General features: G+C 44.6%; 1 protein-coding gene across 1 annotated transcript in view; it reads right to left on the minus strand.

Moving 5' to 3' along the window:
- The window catches only part of LOC144784694 (protein lifeguard 1-like), a 306,155-nt gene that overhangs the window by 197,426 nt on the left and 86,455 nt on the right, over positions 1-22,274 (minus strand). The window contains exon 3 of the mRNA XM_078663646.1: positions 6,567-6,645. Within this exon, the coding sequence (XP_078519772.1) occupies positions 6,567-6,645 (79 nt within the window). The remainder of the gene's footprint in view (positions 1-6,566; positions 6,646-22,274) is intronic.

Below are 22,274 nucleotides of genomic sequence, written 5' to 3' on the forward strand. Positions count from 1 at the left end.
GGTGTTTACGGAGGAAGAACCTCCATGACACCACCGGCGGAGCGAAAATTTGTAATTTGCTTGGCGGGAGCGCATCATATTGTGGCCTCCTGACTGCTGCAACACCGCCAAGGAACTGTGATTTTGTGGCTGCTGTGGTGGGGCTGTGGTGGTCCCACCACCCTAGTCATAATAGGGTGGTCGGGAGACCACCACCACCGCACCCCCTGTGCGTCTCTGGAATGCCAGACACATAATCTGGGCTTAAATAATTACAGGGACAATATTTTAAGCACAAATTAAGATAACATGAAACACTGAATAATTAATTACGAATATCTTCAGAGAAAGTGCACCTTATAATCTATGCTCCTTATACTCAGGCAAAAGGACCCCGGGTTAGTGTTCTTTCATAGGATATAACTTGGTGATACTTGATGATATCAAGCAATGAAAGGTGAACAGTGATCTGCCTCTCACTATCTCGAAACCGTTAACTACTTTTATTCTCATTGGTTTTCCAAAGAAAGGGGATGATTGTAACTAGCATGTAACCCTCAAGAGATCTTGCTTGTTAAGAATACAATATTATTTCTTCTAACATGCGAATAAATATATATAACTATTTACTTAGCTGGGTTTCTTGAAAGATATTGAAAAGTATTGTTTGATTTCGTCCGTTTTGGGCACCTCCTTTGAGGTGAAAGTGGATTTACAATGAAGGGCAATCACAAGAGTACCAGGAAGGACAGTTTGATATTTTACCTCCTCCGTACCAGGAAGGAGTGTTTGACATTTTATTTGTGTACCAGGAAGTATGGTTTGACATTTTATATGCCTAAATAAGTTCACGGAGGCTAAGTCAACTGTACTGGGCATGCCTTACAAGCTTTGTGATTTGAGACTGATGCACAAAACAAATATTGATCTAGGTACCTAGTATTTAGCTAGTAAAGTCAGTTTTGGGGAACAGGTCAGTGATTTCTTTGTCTTAACACCTTCAAAACTTAGATACTTCTAGCAGGCTATAAACACTCTCTTTCTGATGTGCATCTGGCCACACAGCATAGGTCCTCCGCAAATACTTTCGTAAAATGATTGGAAAGACAATATTGCTCTACACACAAAACTGGCAATGATTCCATAAGTTAAGAATGCTACAAAAATGCCTTTTTGTTATTACAGGTCCATTGAGCTATTTTGCCCTACATGTACCTTAATGCGCCTACCCCAATGGACAGCTTAGGTGCTGCCCTTCCTGATCTCCAGAAACAACAACTGTTATGCAAGGTGAGGAGGCCTCTTATACAGCCAAACTTGAAAGCGCGCAAAGTTACATTAGCCGCCTAATCCTTGATTGGATCAGTGCTGCACTGTCATTGAATTGGCTCTCACCACACAAAGAATAGAGTGCAAGACTCCCCCCCCTTACAAGGCCCTTCATGGCCCAGTATTATTCTAAGCAATCTCCATTTCACATCAAGCTTTTGCTGTTAGCATACAAAGAGAGTGGACATCTAAGGTCGGCTGTCCAAAAAGATCCGAGATTCATCCGTCGAGAAACAAATATTTTTGCAGCACACTGACAGATGCACAAGTCTCTTCCCTCTCCTACTCTTTGTTTAACCTATTGAAATTAAGACTTTTATTCATAATTCATGAAGTCCCTGAAGACACATAGTTTAATGCAGTATTTGCATCAAACCTTGGTTGACATTCCAATCTCCAAGAACTATTTTTCTCATATTTCCTTTGGATGCATATTACCCCATACCCACTTCTTACGATCCACTTAGATGGACTCCGAGGTCTCTCCTAAGCAGCTGCTCTAGTGCTTGAAAAAAAAATCAAATAAAATAAAAGAAAGAATTCCCCGTCAACCACCCTTCTTGAAATATACTGCAAACTGAGGCACAAGAGGGTCAACAGAAATATATATATTTTAATCTGGGGATAATTATGGGCTTGAAGATCATATCTGATGATCTAGGTTATACCAGGATCTGGACCTAAAAATGATTTTCTAGTCACTGGTCATAGTCATTGTTGTAATCTTCCTTTCTGTTTATATATTCAGGTGGTAAATTCCCCTCCCCCCTCTGTACCCTTCCCCTGTTGGTATGTCCCACTAGAGCTTGCCTTAGAATGTTGGCATTCCCTAGGCAGTCTTGGAGAGTGGGTAACAGAATAAAGATTGTTCTTACCTTTCTTGCCTCAAGCTTCATCTTTACAACACTGGCGACGAAACCGGCGCAGGGGGCCGTGCTGTTACCTCCCCTTTAAGTACTCTCTCCATTTGCTTCAAGTTCAGGGTGATACAGATGTACTATGTGAGGAAGATTACCTTCTGATGTTGATGAGGTGACAGATGATTAGTCCTTGGTGACCAGTACTTCGGTGATACTCGTGCTGTTTCCCGCAGATGGTGTGTGTCTTGGTGGAGAACCTTAATTCTACCTTCAGCTACGCAAAGACCAGGGAAGCGTGAGTACAGCTGTGGTTTGTGGTTTCCCTACACAGTTCGTGCCATCTGTTGCCACATCCTTCACTGTGCCGGACCCTGTGTTCACGTTGTGTGATTGACCTTGCCGAGATTTCTGTGAGGTTGATGCCTGGCCAGTGGCTGCCCTGCTGCGAGAGAATTATTCATCGTGTCCGAGTGTACAAGTTTGTGAAGTGGTAACCTGTCATCGGATACTCATTTGACACGTTCTAGGTCCTGGTAGTACATGAGTGCCAGATTGCCCCTTTTTGCCGGTTCAGATAGCCTGGAATCCTGTCAGCAGCTGCACGGCTCCTGTCATCCTACAATTTACGGTGTGTCTGAGGGGCCGGCAGTTTCCTTTTACAGTTCTCCTCACAAAAGGCCCAACGTAGCCTGATCACGTTCGTTTTTCCTGCTGTTGTGCCCCTGGGGAAGGCGAGTTGTTCCTAGCTTCCCCAGAAGAGTTTCCGGCGCACTGGTGTGGCCCCGGGTGTTTATCCCGTCTTTCGCGGATATTTACGCCCCAGCCGCTTGTTCCGGTATTTCTGCGTATGGGCAGCACTAGTGGCGCGGCAGCCTGTGTATACTTCTTTGTTTGCTGCCCTCTCATGTCTGAGGTAATCCTGTGCTCGGAGGCTCTACCGGCGCTCAAGCTCCTCAGGGCAGTTTTTTTTTCAGGAGTTTTCCTTGGTTTGACAGAGGAGCTGCCTTCAGAACTCTCGTGCCTATTTCACTCAAAGGAATCAAGTAAGAATTTTGTTTTCTTTCCCGTCATCCTAAAGCAACTTTACTTCTCTTGTGGAACAATTTAGGAGTCACGGAAAAGTGAGCGGCAAGGGACTCGTTATACTACTATTTTGAGTGTGTGTCTCGACAGTGATATGCACACCTGGCTAACAATTTAGGGACGTTATCGCTATTTTAAGCAACTCGGTCCATGTTTGAGCAACGGTTCGTGCCTGTGAATCACTACATTCTCCACGGTGATTCACACACCATTTATATCTTCATTTATATGTGGTATTGCCTGAGTATAAACCATTCTGCATAGAAAATATAAATATTCTAATGTAAGTCAATCTGCTTGTAGTATCCTGATCTGCTGGCCCAGGATTTCCTTTCATGTAACTCTGTGCTGCCAGTTTTGAGTACTTCCGTGGTGATGCATATCAGTTTTGGGTGTGGATGCTAGCATTTTCTCCCCTCTTGCATGAGCATTTTGCGTTGCCATCTGTGAAACGCACACCTTCCTTTGTGCCCTTATTAACCCTTTATTTCTCTAGCCACCTCTGCGTACCTTTTCCCATGTGTGTCACTGCGCTCTTCACGGTGATACACACACCAGTTGACTTGATTTCTCATCCTATTGAACACTCCTCTGCGTACTGTCCTGTTTCCTACGGTGACACACACACCATTTGTCGTCAGGGAAGGTCATCTGGCTGCGTGTCTTCATGATAATCCCACATTAAAACCACTACCTATTGTCATTATACACCCTAAGAGCCTTTGTACTCTCAGTACACCCTGTACGTTGCCAATATCTTCTTCTACATGCGGTATCGTCTGCGTATAAATCCATGCTAGGTGGGACATGTAAATATCCCACTTTAGTCAATTAACCTGTTATATCTTTTTAGAGACCCCTACATCCCTGGAGAATTGCCTATTTTTCTCTGCTGTGTTTTCCTCTCAAGTTCTCAGGATATCAAGACTGATTGTATTTATGTATAACGTGGGGTGTTTTTACTTTTTGGTACATCATAATTCAAATCTGCAGTGATACCGTACAATTTGTGACATCCTAATTCAGATAGTATTTACATTGTACCCCTGTACTTCACATACAAATAGTTCTGTACTGTTAATACGTCAATAGAGTACATTCATTTAAGTGCGCCCTGCCCTCAGTAAAGTGTATATATATTTCAATCTTCCCTCTCCTGTAGGTTGGGTTAGATGCAGTAGGATCCCTGGCCATTGGGTGCCACTGTACCTCTAATTAAACTTATATAGTGAGCACTTTCATTGTCCTTTCCTCCGTCTTTAGAATTTAGAGAAGTTTTCCCTCCCTTTCCTCCATGGCTGCTTCGTACATGAGTCAACCACCCTCATTTTTAAATGATATTGGGGATCCTGAAATCCATTGGAAGGTTTGGATTCACCTGTTCGATTCCTACCTTATTGCTATTGGGGGGGGGAAGTTCTTTGCTGTTCGAAAACAACATGTCATGTTGCACAACCTTGGGGTCCAAGGTAGGAAGATATACAATACCCTACCTGATCCCGAGCTAGAAGATGATGAGGTTGATTTGGATGTTTTCAAAATCACTCTTATGAAGTTGGAAAGTCATTTTGGTGACAAAGTAAACGTCGTCCTAGAAAGGCACAAGTTCTTTACTCGAGTGCAGGGTAAACAAGAGTCAGTTAGCAATTACATTGGGGCTCTCAGAGGTCTAACCCAGTTATGTGAGTTTGGGGAACTTAACGACTCCCTTATCAGGGACCTGTTAGCAAGGTGTAGCCACAATCCCCGCATTAGAGAGAAACTCCTATCCAAAAACCCATCCTTGAGAGAAGCTATTAGTATGGCACAGTCTATTGAACACACTGCTAATTGCATTTTAGAAATGAACCCACCCAAAGAACCGGTTTGTAGTGTTGTTAATGCCAAAGGGTATCAGGATGACAACAATTACAGTGAGATTTTGAAAGTCAAAGCAAGAGAAGTCAAGACAGAAAAACCTGTGAGTGTTACCGAAGGGTTAAAGTGTTTCAGGTGTGGCAGCAGTAACCACATTCCGAACAATGTTCATTGCACTGAACGTAATGCAACATGTGTGAAGTGTAATAGGAAGGGACATTTTGCGAGAGTGTGCAGAGAGGGGGAAAGTAACCAGGTAAAATTGGTTAGTAATGGAGAGGAACTCTCTCCTCGGTATGTATTTCAAGTGGTAAGTGTGGATGTGAAGACTTCTAAAAGTGACACTTTGCAACATCTGTATCCTGAATGTACCATCCTCTTGAACAAAAAACCTTTGGTCGCTTATGCAGATTCATGTTCTCCATTTACGATGATTAATCTACGTGAGATGGATGATCTGTTTAGCATTACCAGCCTTAATGTGTTAAAACCCGATGTATCGCTAACTAGCTATGCTGGGGAACCCATACACTTGGTGGGTATGGTAAAGATGGATATAGAATTCAGAGGAAGATCTACAAATGATTGGGTTTATATTGTAAAAGAGGGGTCAAACTTATTAGGCTGGCACCATTTGAAAGAGCTGGGAATATTGCTTGACCCTAATAATGTAGCTCAAGTGTGTCTGAGTAATGATAATTAACCTTGCATCTGCCTCAACACATTTTGAGGGTGGATTTGCAATACTTGTATGTTTAAGACATGCTTTACAGTATATTTTCAGGTCAATTTATTCAGGAAGTTATTTGAGATGAAATTGTATTTGGGTGACCTATTAATATTATTTATCATGTTATTCCTATGTGCTTTTTACGTCTCTGTATTTTGCCAGTGGTGGATGCCTTGTTTTCTTTCCTCCCTATTTCCTCCATCTAGTTGCAGGTTCTCCTGGTTGTATGCTGTTCCACGACAACTCTCTCCTGACATCATCTGTTTCTTTTATATCATTAGCGAAGGGAGATGTGTTGTAATCTTCCTTTCTATTTATATATTCAGGTGGTACATTCCCCTCCCCCCTCTGTACCCTTCCCCTGTTGGTATGTCCCACTAGAGCTTGCCTTAGAATGTTGGCATCCCCCATGCAGTCTTGAAGAGTGGGTAACAGAATAAAGATTGTTCTTACCTTTTCTTGCCTCAAGCTTCATCTTTACAACATAATTATGGGCTTGAAGATCATATCCGATGATCTAGGTTATACCAGGATCTGGACCTAAAAATGATTTTCTAGTCACTGGTCATAGTCATGTTTTCAGTTTTGAAAACAAGTTGGGATTCATGGTACATAATCAAAGGAATTATTTAAGACATGAAATAGTCCAAATACATTCACAGTAAAGCAAACTGTACATTAAGACAAGCAAATGGTACAATATACATCAGCATATCATTAGAACTTACCAGTAAATAAACATACAGATAATGCCAACAGTAACAACCAGTTGAACTGCCAATGTCAAGTAGACCTTTTTGATAAAAGCTGTAGAAATAATAAAGAAAATAAATGCATACGTTTGAGGGCTAAACGTTAACATACATTTTATAACTAAATGTTACTTTTCCTAACCAACACAAAATGTTTTAAGGCCAGATGTGCGTAGTACTGGAAAAATGAAGTTTTAAAATAAGTCCTCAGACTTGCAGTCATCCCTAGAATCTGTGAAGCTGTCACTTATGGAAGCCCCTCCCTTGCAAGAGGCTGTGCTCTCCATAGCACTTCATCAGTATCGCCTGTGCAGGGGGATTGTGAAGTCCCCAAAATGTTCTACCAAAACCATGTTTGCGCCTTCAAAAGCAGAGTTACTAAATTCAGATCAGCCATCTGCCTCCACTGTCTCTCGAGATCATTCAAAAATGCTGGTGTGATTAGTTGGTCCCATCTGACATTCATGCATTCTACAGAAGATCTTTTACACTGTTCCTTTCCAGCCCATCCCTGTTAGAAATTGGGTTTCTGGTTGGCAAAAACATGCACCATGTCCAACCAGAAATCTGAATTTGGAGGACATTTCGATTTATCATTAGCAAGAAAGAATTACATTTTTTGCCAAAATAACATCAAGGGCAGGCTCATGTCCACCACTCTAAGGACTCCTACCTTAAACGTGGTTTAAAGAACTCTATTGTATTTTTATCTCTTCACTGACTTCTTTGGTCACTTTTTCACACACGAGCACGTACTTTTACTCTCTTCTGTGCACGTCCTTTGCGACAAATGAACCCCCTTCTTTTTTTGTAAATAATTGTGCTTTCTTACATTGTAAAAATTTAATGTGTTTTTTTTTGTAAATGTATAGTAAATAAGAGAACTTCCCATCTTTTGGGCAAATTTCTTTTGTTTCAGGTGTGGTCTTCTTGCTTCAACATGCACAGCATATGGAGCAAGTCACCGAGCACGGATGGCGGTCACGACAGGCCACAGGTGGTCATCTCACCCCTAGTAGGTGGCAGGCTGCCCCCAATTCAAACAACTGGTGAAGGCACTCCAGAATGAATCCAACGGGGCATCTGACTGCCCTCCAAACAAAAATGGACAAGTACGCCCAACCAAGAGTAGAGACAAACACAGGGGAAGGAGATACTTGCACTCTCTCCAATCAGACGCAAAGTATGAAAAAGGATGACTCCGCAACCCTGCCAGTAAACAGAATGTGCAAACCTCCCTGGAAAACAAGACTGATACAGTCTCGACGGAGGTGACCTTGATACAAACTAATTTGCGAAATATGGGGGCACGGGTCAAAGAAAACGAAGACTATATCGCTGTGCTCCAAACAGACTAAAGCTCTCCGAATTCAAGTAGGGAAATTGAAAGAACTGACACAAGTGTTGGAAAATAGAATGGAGGACATCAAGGGCCACTCTAGGCGAAACAACGTCCGCATTCTTGATGTCCCGGAGAGAGCGGAGGGCTCAGCGGTCGACCTGTTCATGCAAGACCTGATCCACCAACATCTCCAACCTAAAGGTTTGTCAAAATATTTCTCGGTGGAACACGCTCATCGGGTGCCGGGAGCGGCGTCATGACCAGGAAATCCCCCACGTCCAATTATAACCTGAATCTTTAATTTCAGGGATTGAGACGTGATACAACAGGCAGCTCGAACTGCACCCTCAGTGAAATGGGAAAACAACACAATCACGTTCTTTCCGGACTTTACCTTTCGAGTTCAAAGACTAAGAAGCTCATTCTTAGAGGTAAAGAAGCTCTAAGGGAAAGAGAACAAAGTATGCAATCCTCTTCCTGGCCAAACTGAGGGCTGTGGCCGATAACAAAACTTGGTTCTTTGAAACTCTGGAGGAAGCCTGTTCCTGGTTGGAGGTATGGTGAACAGTAGGCCGGTGAGGAGCTGCGGGAAGAGAGATGATGGAGAATTTGATGTTCCACTGAAGAGGGCCACCATGAGATATCTCTGTGATCAAACGGGGAACCAGGAACAAAATAATTGAGGCCATGATTTATTTAGGGACGAAAACATTAGCTAGGGGAACAATATAAAATGCAAACTAGGGGAGACACACCTGGGGAATATTTGTCTTGGACCTTCCAGAAGAAATTTCCCAGGGTAAAGAAGTAATAGGAACTCTAAATCAACAGATATTAGGTTAGACTGAGACATAGTTTGGCAGTGACTACATGAGTTTAAGTTGGGGGGGTGGTGAATGGCCAGGGCTGTGGCTTCTGCTTCCTAAAAGTTTAAAATGTGTTTCGGGGTTGGAAGCACTCTGCATAGTTGGGTTGGTGTGTAGTTTAAAACCCATAGTGCAGGGAAGGAGGGTGGAGAAGTTTGGTAATGGGATTGTTTTATATGTAAACGTTTTTGCTATCTTCGACAGATGTATGGATAAAGGATGTGAACCGACAACTTACTGACCGGTTCGGAACCCACACATCCGACTGTCCCTATATCCCTTGGTTAACCTAGTCCGATGGTATGCCTAGGAATGCTTCAAGAAATGCCCAGAATGATTCCATGCATTTAGTCGGCCTCCAAAAACCAGACGCCTTGGCCCCTCTAGGTAAAAATAAAGGGTTCATAGTACTTTCCTGGAATGTAAACGTGCTGGGGAACAGAATAAAAGGGGGGATAATCCTCAAATACCTAAAAAGACATGCACCGGATGTATCCTCCTACAAGAAAAGCATATCCAAGGAAAACAATATGGTGCACTCAACCGTTGGGGCTATAAATTAATTGCGCACTCTGGATACACTAGGGGCTCCAGTGTAGTTGGTATATTAATACGCACTTCTTTTCCCTTCACGAGTCCAAGGGTAACACATGACCCACAGGGAAGACTTGTGGCAGTCTCTGGTGGTTGAGGGGATCAAACCTTCAATATAATCTCAATGTACATTCCCCCAAGAAAGCAATGGGAAGATAAAATTTCCCTGTACACGGACGACATCCCTGTATGTAGCGAACCCGAGGGTCACGATTCACAGGATGATACATATATTTGAGCTGTTCCGTAAGTATTCAGGTAAACAATTTACTGGGGAAAGTCAGTGATATACGTCCTAGCAGGAAGTCAGCCTGCACTCCTCAGGGGATGTAAGCACCGAATAGGCACAAAGAGGTATCGATACGTGGGCATCTATATTACTAAAGACCACACAAGTTTCTATGAACAAAATTTGTCTCCCCTGTTGAATCGCCTGAAAAGTGATATCCAACTCTGGTGCTTGTTGCCGCTGTCCCTTTTGAGAAGAGCAGCGCTTTTTAAAATGATGGCACTGGCCAGATTCCTCTATGTGCTTCACAAAACGCCTTACCCAGTACCCCACGGTGGCTTAACATGGCAGTCCATAGCGCTGGGACACACTAGTACAGTGTAACCAGGCGCTTTACAAGCTTAATAATAACCAAGTAGATGCAGCAGTATGGCAGCTGTTGTGGGATGGGGGCGCGTCACAAATCTCATTAACAAAGCTCACCAGGGGATGGTAAGATGGAGGTGTGGGCTCCTGTCACTCCGCATTACTACTGGGCAGCCCAGCTCACATTAATCAACCACTGGGTTTATAAACCCCAGAATGTGCCAGCATACCGGATGGACCGTCATAATATGCTACCAGGCGGATATCTTAGGAGACCATACAGAGGAGGCGCGGTTGATTCCTTCCGCCTCCGACTTCAACTACACTCAATTTGGCAAGAGGGTACCAGAGCGATGGGCTGGCATGGCAGACTCACCTTGATGACTGCCTTGTGGGATTCAAAGAGGCTGGGCCTGTTAATACACCAGGCAGGTTTCGGCAGGTGGGACATGATTGGGATCTCGAGGGTGGGTGATCTTGGGAGGGGGGATATCAAGACGTTGTCGGCTCTACAGAAGGAATACCAGTTGCCACAGTCTGAAACTTTTAGGTACCTCCAAATTACCCACGCACTGAGGGTGACAACACCCATGGGGACAGTACTTCCAGAGGCCTCCCCACACGAGGATAGGCTGCTGCATGATTATTTGTCTGAAAAAGCAACATCATTGATATACTGTAAACTTGTAAACAATCTTCCAGAACCCTTGATGATGCTTCGGAACAGGTGGGAGTGAGACCTGGGTGCTTTGGACGACGAAGAATGGGTGGAGGCCATGGCCTCCCTCAGAGAGGTGGCCATGTGCTTGCGCTTTAGACGAATACAGCTCAATATACTCCACAGGGCCTACTATGCATGTACAACCCACGTGAAAATGGGGATGCTTACCTCGGCACAATGCCCGAGAGGGTGTGGACAGGAAGGTACCTTTTTCCACCTGCTGTGGGACTGCCAGCTACTCCAACAATACTGGGCAGCAAGACTAACGAACAAGAGAGAAGTTTATAATGTCAAGGAGAATAAATCCCTGAGATGGTGTCTGTTAAATATCTGGGGGGACTCACACCTTACAAACACTGAGCGCCTGTGGGTAACATTGGGATTCATGATTGCAAAACATAATATTGCAAGGAAATGGAATGCAATAGATGCCCCGACACTGAGGGAATGGAAAACGGATTTAGGTTGACGTATGCAGGCGGAATGGGCGGTCTATGAGAGCAGGGGATGCCCGCAAAAATGGACAAAGGTTTGGGGTAAATGGAATAGCTATCTGGGAATGCTATGTAGTTTGATTGCCAGACAGAATCACGAGCAAGAAACATAACTGAAGGGCAATAAGGGGATGGGCTGGGGTGGGGGGGAGAACCGGAAAGTTGTAAACTATTATAAGATTCTTATTGATTATCAGTCTGTTTGAGAATTGCTAGACTATCATGACATGTATCCTGTAAAGAGATAGGCTTAGGCACTGTAGTAACCTACCATATCCCATCAAAGGCTACCCAGACTCCAATGTCCGGCGACTCTAGCACTAGAACTCAGCGCACACGTCTGAACCAACACCAGAGGGCGCCAGGGAGCCACGGGGCTTCATAAAATGCCAGAACAGTAGATGTGAGTGTGGGTGTTGAGACACTTGTTGGGACAAAGCCTGTGAACAAGCCCGGGAGTTGTGCACGCACGTGTTGTGTGTGTGAGTGAGAGAGAGTGAGAGGGCGCACGCTGGGTTGGCGTGCCATCAAACAGAAATCCGATCCTTCTGAAGAGAACAGGGGTATCAGGCCATGACGAGAGTAAAGCCAGATAACGGCTATGCGCGTACCTTTGCGGGTAACCGCACGCTCTAGGCCAGACGAAAAACGTGTGGTTGGATTTTTAAAACCCACTCACTAAATGTCTCGCCAGAGCAGCGCATGCGCTGGCTCAGGCGAGACCTTAAAAGCGATTTTTGTGGTTTTTTCTATGGTGCAGTTTTACTACCTGCAGCACCCCAAAACCTCTCATGGTTTAGCATCTGACAATCCTTCTCTCTTACTTTTTACGAATTGCCAATTTACTGGGGCCTGAAGAAAGCACATTGATTATACTCCCAACTACATACACACAAGAAACACAACTGCAATTTGAGCTACCACAAAAAAAGACTTGGGGCCAGATGTACGACCCTTTTTGTGGCCGCAAAAATGGGACACAGAATGTACAAATGTTATTTTGCGAGTCACTGACTTGCAAAATAGCATTTGCGACTCTCGCAATTAGGAAGGGGTGTCCCTTCCTAATTGTAAGTCAACATGCTATGTACTAATGTTTTGCAGCCGCATTTGTGGCCGCAAAACACTTGCAGTTTACTACCTACTTCAAGTAGGTGGTAAACCACTCGCAAAGGGGAAGGGGTCCCCAGGGGACCCCTTCCTCTTTGTGAGTATGTGGGAAAATACTTTTTAAGAGGAGGCAGTGGTCCCAGAGACCACTGCCTGCCCTTAAAAAAAATTAAACTGAAAAGTTTCATTTTTCTTTTTTAAATGCAGCCTGTTTTCCTTAAAGGAAAATGGACGGCATTTAAAAAAAAACTGTTTTATTAAAAAAAAACAGTCCCACACATGGTGGTCTGCTGACCCCAGCAGGCCACCATCCATCCCTGGGAGGGATGGCATTCCCAATGGGCACGCAAATTGTGAGAGGCTCATTAATACTAATCTCATCGCTGCTTCTGTCAGCCAACGGCCGTCACAAGCACTACCTCCGTAGTGCTGCGCACGTCCATTGGCCGACGTGGCCCCGCCCACTTAATGGAACGCCCTGCACCGCGGCAGAATTGCCACCGCAGTTAAGGCGTTAATGAGCCTCGAAATTTGGACCCCATTGGGAATCACAAAACAGTGTAATAACACTGCTGTACATTTCATTTTGCGCCTTGCAATTTGTGACTCGTAAATGAGTTGCAAATTGCGAGGCGCTAAATGAAAGGGTCGTACATCTGGCCTTTAATAACTAGACCTGTAGTCCCAAACCTTATGACTTTTGTGGACCTCCACTGAATCTTTAATAAAATCCAGAGCTCCCACCCCAACCCCTCCAACCCCACTAAGGCCATTGCTGGAAGCCGAACCCTGACCGTCTCAATTGCGATGATTTGAACCACAAAACAACATGCACAAATAAAGAAACGAATATGAATCAAGCAAAACACAAATGATGAAATATTGAATTAAATACACAATCAAATATAAAAAAAATATTTGAAAGGAACTGTGGGAGCTTTAATAAGTTCAATTGAAGCCACCCATTGTACATGCTATTTTCTGTTTGATGCATTTGCACTACTCCCACAAATCAATCAATCTGAGGATATCAACTTAATTGTTGTCCTCCAATTGCAATTCTTTCACATTTACAGAACATTTATAACTTTTGTTTATTAGTATACAAGTTTTAAATCTGCTAATATTTAATTTTCTAAGCAGACGCGGACCCCCTGAGTAGGCGTCACAGACCACAAGTTGAGAACAGCTGAACTGAACCTTATCACATCTAGGTTAACACATTGAAAGTACTCTTGCATAGATCCATAACTAGCCGTACAAACTAGTTGGATGAGAGTCAATCTCTAAATACAAACAATTTAAGTATACAATTGTTTGTATTCACAGATTGCCTCTCATCCAACTAGTTTGCATAGTTATATTTATGGTCTACGAGCATCAGACCATTTGAGGTGGGCAACATCTTCTACTTTTAGTGACTAGTTCTGGTGGTGTAGTCATCTATGACCCAGCTGCTCCTTCTCCCTGTTTCCCACATAACTAGCCGTAACAAAGTGTTTTTCTGTCTAGCCGTTTTGCAGTTTATTTTACACCAGTGTTAAAGTCTGATGTTTCACAATATATGTCAACCTTGTAGCAGTTGTTCAGTGCTGTTTCATTTACAGTTTTTTTTATTTATATGTTTTTAAAAAACCTGCAAGCCGTGCATAAACACGCACTTTGTACTTATAGTTGTTGCTTACGAGAAGCAAGGCTGGCAGCAGCTGCGCCTCTTTTACTGCCAGCCTTGCTTCTCGTAAGCAAAGTATATAAATACAAAGTGCGTGTTTACGCACCCCTTGCAGGTTTTCAAAACCCATCAATAAAAGGTTTTGTCATTTACAATGCCATTAGCTCAAACTCTTGTAAATGCGAGACCTATTGCATTGCAAATGTTTGTTTTTTATGTTGTTCAGAACTGAAATTAGGGATGATGGCGTTCCACCGTCCCGGGCCTTGAACTCAATGGGATCTGCAAATAGCCTTTTTTGGCTATTTTGATGACTTTACGACTAGCCTTTTTGGTGATTGTGATAATTTTACAGTTACCTTGAGCGTAGCCCTAATAAATAAGCTGTGTCCCCTTCCTTATGAGACTTGCGCCATCGCTGTTCCAGGTCACTAGCAGCTTTCAGCTCTGACAGTTATATACTTACTTTAATCCCTTTCTTAGGTTTTCTTAGGTTTTCTAGATATGGCTAGTGCTGGGACATCTGGGATATCTACAACAGATTAAGTATTTTGATTTAACAAGCAAGGTTGCAGGGTCAGTTAAGTCAGGTAGATTCGTTTTGGTTGTATTATACATTAGCTCACACCCCTCTTTGCTTATTTTTCTAATGACCCTGAGAAGGATTGTGGGGATGTCATTCAAGTTACTGGTGATGGTCTTGAAGTTTAAGTTGGTGAGATTGATTGAGACAAAGTACTAATCATGTGCATCACCAGGTTTGATTTCTCAAGTTCATAGGTGAACGAACGTGTGTCTAGTTATCTATATTACACTACTCAGGGCTTGTTGGAAGCTGAGGCTTGCATCATATCAAGGAGGTTCATAGAACGTTTTGAATTTGGCCTGTCACCCCACACATTAAAATCTCCCATGATCACAAGCTTATTGACTAGTATATGTCTGGTAACAGCATGTGGATGGTTTAGACTAGCTGTGTACTGAGAAAAGCTTACCAAATCGTTTACACATTACAAGTACAGGTTGGATTTTCAGTGGATAGAAGTAGATCATTATTCTAAGGCCCTGTGGATATGATGCTTTGTAAGTTGCTTTTTATAGAACAGGAAGGTTAGATGTGTACTGAGCTATGAGGGATCGAGAGCCATAGCTGGTTATGGCTCCGCTGATGCTTCAATACTTAGGATGTCCAGAATTTCAGCATTTCAAGGTGTTTGCTCCTCAGGCCCCATTGTTTGCATGTGACTGTGAGTAGATTGGCTCATAAGATGAATTTTGAAAATGGCTGGAGTTGTACACAAGGCAGCAGACATTAGACCTGATTTTGGTGGAGCTTAGTCGGACTGCAAGATGGCCGCTCCTGAGGGAGGCTCTGCTGGCCGAACCACTAATCCGGCATAATCCTGGGCAAGGGAGACCCTTCATCTACTCCTGACATTGTAGCGGGTGCGGGAATTCCAAAGACACCACATATATTTTGTTTTGCTGCTGTTCAGCACATATTAGGCGTCCGTGACGGCTGGAAGCCTGCTGGGGCCTAACAACGTGTGACGTGGTGCAGCAGCAAGACTGTGGGGGGTTGCATCCGGAGAGGCCCGACCTGGGCGGCGCAGTGAGGACTTGGGCAGACGAGAGCCTCACTTCTCCCCCGCCTGGCTATTTGGGCTCTAAGTGCTGCCTGGCTCCTGCTGGGGTCCAACGGGCCAGGCTTGTTCCGGCGGTGCATGCGTGGCAGAGAGGGCCCGTGGCTTCTCATCCTCAGCTCGTGAGCTGGCGGACAGTGCCTGCGTGAATGCCTGACAGTGCCCATACCTCCCCAACCTCCCTTCTATACTGCTCAACCATAAATCTTCATTGGTGGTGATCTATGGCCTCATCCTGCTGTGCTGCTAGCCCCGGGCCTGTGACTCTTCAGCTGGGTCCTTTCGTAGTCCCCTGAGCCTGCTCATGCTCCCAGTGGAGAGGATAATTCAGGGTGAGGCGGGCTCTATGACAGGACCAACTGATCCGACCTGAATACACCACATACCCCTGCGGTCTTATTACATTGCGGATGAAGATATGGGATAACACATCCTCATACATCTTGCAGGGTGCAACATGCAGGTGGTACAGGAACTACTGCTTTCTCAAGCTGCAACTCACACACTTCACTATAGACATTTGCAGGTAAACCAAGTCAGTATATGAACTCACTACTGCTCTAATCTGCGACACCTCACAGCAGCCCTTCAATGCACTTCTGGTCATGGGGACCTCCTGCTTCAGCCCTGGGATCCTTCAGCCTGCTCGTGCCCCTCGGTAAGGGGTGGGGGAGGGGAGACCCAGGGAGATGCAGGGCTAACTGCGGGAACAGGCATAGCCGAAAAGTGAACAAAGGCAGAATAATCCTACAGATCCAGCAAATTGGTATCGAAGATTCACATTGGCTGGTCATTGAATTGCCACTGAACTAGCACCTGTGCTATGTGTCCCCTTGGGCTTCTTCTCATGTCGAAAACATGGGCAAACACAACTCCCACCAATCGAAACTCACTTTTGAGAGCCAGTGCCTCACAAGCCAGGCAGAAATAGAGCCAAACTCGGAGGTCGACTCAGAGCTCTCTGGGAAGGGGGGCACCCAGCAGGATTGAGACCTCAAGGAGCATGCGGGTCAATGTCAAAACTAGTCTTAGGGCCATCAACGCAAAATTGGACGCCCTCACAAATCGCCTTGACCACATGAAGCAGCTGGATGATAAACACGAAACCAGATTGTATGATCTAGAGAATAGAGTATTCAATGCGAAAGACACTAAAGAAGAATCTAAAGAACAACTGTTGCAAACAAACAAAATCCTTGCATTAATTAAAACCAAAAGTGAAGACCTTGAAGCAAGATCAAAGCGCAATAATCTCTGAATCACAGGGATCCTGGAGACTACAGTGATTAACAAAATGGAGGATTATGCGGAATCCCTGCTTTGCTAGCTTTTTAGAGAGGCCTTATACCTGGTCTTCATTGTTGAAAGAGCGCACTGCCGCAACCCATCCCAGGTGTAGCTGCATGCCCCATTGTTGCCCACCTCAAACTATAGGGACAGAAATTCGATTTTACCCCTTGCTCGAGCGCACCAATCCATACATCAGGGAAATGTTCTGTCCTTGTACCCGGATTTTACTCTGTCAGTTCAACCCACCCAGCTTGAGTTTCTGCCTACAAAAAGACTACTTCAACAGACCGACATCCCTTATGCACTCCTTTACTAAGCTAAATTGTGAATTTCTCATGAATGCAAAACTCACTTCTTAATGCTAAATAGGCCCTCAAATTCGACAAACACATGGACCTCATGGCAACGATCCCGTGGAGCATCACCGCGAATTCCAAAGGTAACTCTTTCAATGACAAGGACTAAAGAATGGTTCTGAATTATATGCCGGAATGAGGTTTTTCTACGTTCTTCTAATTGATGATTCAGGCTCACCCCTACATTCACTTCCTACTCTATTCAAAGTGGAGGAGAGCTTACACCTGAAGATCATCCGGTCATGCCCCAGAATTCACCCACGAGATGGGCTCAATGTGCAAAGCTATTGGGAACTAGTATCCCTTCGGCCACCCTGCTTTACATTAGCTGGGGTATCCGTTCAGCTATTCTCCCGACTCACCTGTTGTATTCATGTTGGGGCAATGCGGTTGGGTGGGGGGGTTTCTTTCACAACCATGTTTGGGGGTTGGAGTGGGTGGGTTGGGATTTTTTTAATTGCATGTAAACTGTTGTTTCTTTTGTGTTTTATTCTGTACCCTTGGCGGCATACTAAACCTTCTTCATCTCTCCACACAACCTGATCTATTATGTACGGTACGGACCCAGAAGGATCTACTTTAACATGGCCAAAATGTTTAACCTGCAACATTTGCAGTCTCAACAACCATAGAAAGGCCTGATTGGCCCATGCTTATCTAGCTCCACAACAAATAGTCATTTGCTTCTTACGAAAGCTACATCTAGTCTCGCACACCGCCCCGGGGCTGCGCGCTAAATGGTGTGGTGAGTCACATGTCTCACTGTGCTCTAATAAAGCCAGAGGGGTTGCTACACTACTACATAGACGTTTACTATGGGATCAAACTACGCCCTCATAGACAAAGAATGTATCTATGTCATATTGACAGGAACACGGCAAAGGATGCCAATGATACTAGTGGCAGGCTATGGCCCGAATACTGACACACAGGAGTTTTTCTCTGACATCTGGAGGTTAATAGCTGGCTTGGGACTTGGGCAGTACTTTGGGATGGTGATTTCAATATAATACTAGATGATCAGGTGGATCACTCCGGAACATCAAGACGTCCGCACCTGCTCGCAGCACTGACACTTTACAAACTTATCAAGGATAATCACCTACAGGACATTTGGAGACATACTCACCCCACAACTCTAGAGGGCATCTGTTTTATGACACAACACAATGACTGGTCTAGAACTGATTTATGGCTGGTCACATGGGACATGCAGACATGGGGGACAAAGCAACGCACATGCTTCGCACATTTTCTGACCACGACCCAGTGTTACTGGAGTTTACTGTTTTGAGGTCCCCTGCGCGCCTTCTCTTGGCGCCTACCTTTGGGGGCGCTGCGAGATGCGGTATTCCATTACGAGGTCAAAGCGTCGATAGTTGAATATTTTGCACACAATGTGGGCTCAGTGTGCTCCCCACCTACACTGTGCGGGGCTTTAAGGTGGTGATTTGAGGTGTATGCACCGCCTAGCAATCAGGAGTTTTAAAGGCCCTTCACGGGAGATTCACCACATTGGAGCACAACACCCTAGCTAGCTCACCTTGCCATTCTACCGTGAGGGAAACGGCCAGCGCGAGAGGGGAATCCGCCGTGAGGGAAACGGCCAGCGTATTTACAACACCGAGGGCCAGGGACTACATCCCCCAGCAGCCCCGGACCCACGACGCTCCCGTGATGCTCCTGCTGCGCCGGCTGGCGCCATAACACCGCGGAGCTTCTGCCGCCCCGCGGGACGCGCGCGGGCAGCGCCGGGCTGAGGGCGGGCCGTCTGTGGCCGTCAGCGGACTTCAGCGGCCGGGCGGGCCATCCATCTGATATATCTCTTTAGGTGAGTGGAGTCCCATCATCATGGTATCAGTCACTAACACGCCCACACTTGATGACTTTCCTTTTCCGCCACCTTCTTTCGAGACTTTATTAGAGAACGCTTTACACATGGTGTCCAATGAAATTGCCGATACAGAAAGGAGAATGTCAATGAGTAATTCAAATAAGGAGGTACCGACGCAAGTAACCCCTAATATTCCTATTTCCCCAGTGGTCCTGATCACGAAACCTACCACCGGTTCTTTGTCACATGAGCCCTCACCGGAAGTAACTGGCCCTGCCATAATAATTATTGATTCTCAACCTGATATTATTGTCACAACCCCTGTAAAATGAAGCACTAAACCGGCAGGGGAAAAACGTAAAAGGGGTTCCTCCAAACCTTTTGTTAACAAAAGGAGACAACCCACTTGTAACAAGAATCAGCCCACACCTCAGAGTATGTGGACTAAGCAGAAGCAACAACTTACGAGCGGGCCAACAATCTCCATCGCTGATTCGGAACCTATGGACTCTGACGTTACCTCCACCCCCATTGGCATTTCTACTGGTAACAACAATACAATCTGGACACAGACTGTCCCATCAGGGGACAATACTTCCCTAACTAAACAAAATGGGAACCTAATAGAGACTATTGTGGACACTATTTTTAAACGTTTAGAGAGTCAAATGATCTTACAATTTAAGAATGTTTTTAATAGGTTAGACAGATTGGAAAACTTGGTTAAAAACGAAGAAGTGAAAAGAAAGGGAACTGTTGCACTTGATCAGATTAGGGGTGGTCGCCTCCTGAAAGACTTGGAGACACTGAGTAACACCTTATCTAGTGGGGGGCCTGTAACCTCATGTAGTAGTACTAAACCCGTCGGTACACCCAGCACTGGCGGCATACAGACACCTAGTCAACTACCCATCCCCCCACTAAGAAGTAACAGTGTCGGCCATAATAAGGCTGCAGTTAGTTCGCAACCTAAAACAACCATACCTGATGTCTCGAGTACATCATACCGTGCCTGTCCCACCACTAGTAATCTGAAAGATGCTCAAGTAACAGTAAAAACAGGGACCAACTTGGATAGTACCAGTGATATGGGCCGGTCTGGGGACAGCAGGCCCATAAAACATCAGGGGCCTGCCTTGCATCTGCCCCCAGACGCCTGCCCTTACGTCTTGGTCCTGGCAGGCATCCCACCACTTAGGGAGGGACAAGGAGAATCTTGGGTCCAGTTAAACAACAAATGCATTGACTGGCTATCAAAGCATAAAGGGGTTGGCTATGACATATCGAAAGAGATCATCTCAGCCCGCAGGGTGTCGTGGGTAGGCCCTCAATTTAAAGACATTAAAGGAGACTGCATTGTTATTAACTTCAGGAACCCCGGCACAGTTAGATTTTTGCTTAACACGAACAATGCACGCCCAGGCCCGTCTACTGTTGTAATTTCACTCCCTCTAAGTTACTTCTATAGACCGCCACAAAGGCCATTCTATTCAGCTCCATCTCCCTTTGGGCTATATAATAGGTGCGCCCTTCTATCAGAACTGGACACCTTGGACTGACCATCAGCTACCCAATTAGATACTATAGTGACTGATCAGCCACCCCTGTTAGCTAATCAAGAGTTAGCATTATCGACCCCTATGGCCCTCTCACCCACTGCTGCCAAAAAACTGCCATGCATCACAAAAATGGTAGAACAGAGCTCTGATCTGTCTCTTATGACCTGGAATATAGCTGGTGTTAAATAAAAATTAAAAATCAAAGAATGGACCGATTGGATAAAAAGCTTTGATATATTAATGATGCAGGAGACCTGGTGTACCACCCCACTCACATTAGAAGGTTTCTGTTGTCATAACCAAACTGTACATGCTCCACCTATGGGTCGACCTAGTGGGGGTCTTTCAATTTGGGTGAAGATAAAAGCTGGTGTGCAAACCAAATTGATCAAGACTAATGCAAAGTGCTTTATGGCCTTGAAATACACCAACAGGTTAAAGTTATGTTTAGTTAACTTTTATAATAATGATTTTTTATCCCATCCAAATGATTTTTTTTTAAAGTTGTTTAAATTAATTGATGAAGCAATTGTTGGGCAAAAATATGGAATCTTTGACGGTATCTGTATTGGTGGAGACTTCAATGCTCATATTTATCGTAGTAATCCCGTGTGTAGGAGTGGAGAAGAACTGAGGAACCATCTTGCCCCACGTGTTTTATTAAATGTCATGGAAATTGCTGGTACTGAGGGGAATAATGTTCTTACCCCCACATATATTGGTCAGGGGAGCACCTCAACTATAGATTACATATTTGTTTCCCCATCATTGTGTGACATCTTGGAAAAAGCTGAGGTCGTGTGCTCCACCTATAGTGACCATCACCCAATATTAATACACTTAAAAAACCCCGGGATTAACCAAGATGAAATCAATAGGGTAATTGGAGTAAAAAACCTGGAAGCGTCTACAGATGGATTAAGAGTTGTATGGAAGGGAGCCGACAATAAAGGCATTCTAGCAAGAGTGATTCACAAACACCCCACACTAATTAGGAATTGTCTGACCAGTGATAAACCGGGGCATGTTATTGTTGATTCCTTCTGTGAACTCTGTACTGCTATTAAAAGAGAGACTTCGAAACCAGCCCGGGCTAATAGGACTAGTAACCCACGCTGGTTTGATTCGTCATGTTCCAGGGCTAACAGAGATCTGAGGGACGCCATTAAGACCATACCAAGAGATTTGGCACTTGTAAGAACACTGAGAGCCAGGTATAAGTCCATATTACGTACCCGTTCTGAAGCACTCCTGAAGGACCATTGGGAAACCCTTGTACGCACTGCGGTTTTAAAAGACATCACTGGGTTTTGGAGGGAGGTCAAGGCCTTAAGATTGCTTGGCTCTAACTTAACACCTATTAATTGTAACATCACGGGGGACACATGGGCCGAGCACTATTCTAAGATTTACGCTGTATCAGGGTATTCCCTCGACACCGTCCTCCCCGTTAGGTCTTTGAAGATTGAACTATACGAGGTTGAGGATGCTATATCAGAAAGTGCGGGCAATAAAGCCCCAGGCCCAGATGGTCTATCAATAGACCAAATTAAATCTGAAATCAGCTTCTGGGCCCCCCTCCTTTGTAACCTTTTTAACAACTTATCT

The sequence above is a fragment of the Lissotriton helveticus genome, chromosome 10 (assembly GCF_964261635.1).
Source record: "Lissotriton helveticus chromosome 10, aLisHel1.1, whole genome shotgun sequence".
NCBI classification, from domain to species: domain Eukaryota; kingdom Metazoa; phylum Chordata; class Amphibia; order Caudata; family Salamandridae; genus Lissotriton; species Lissotriton helveticus.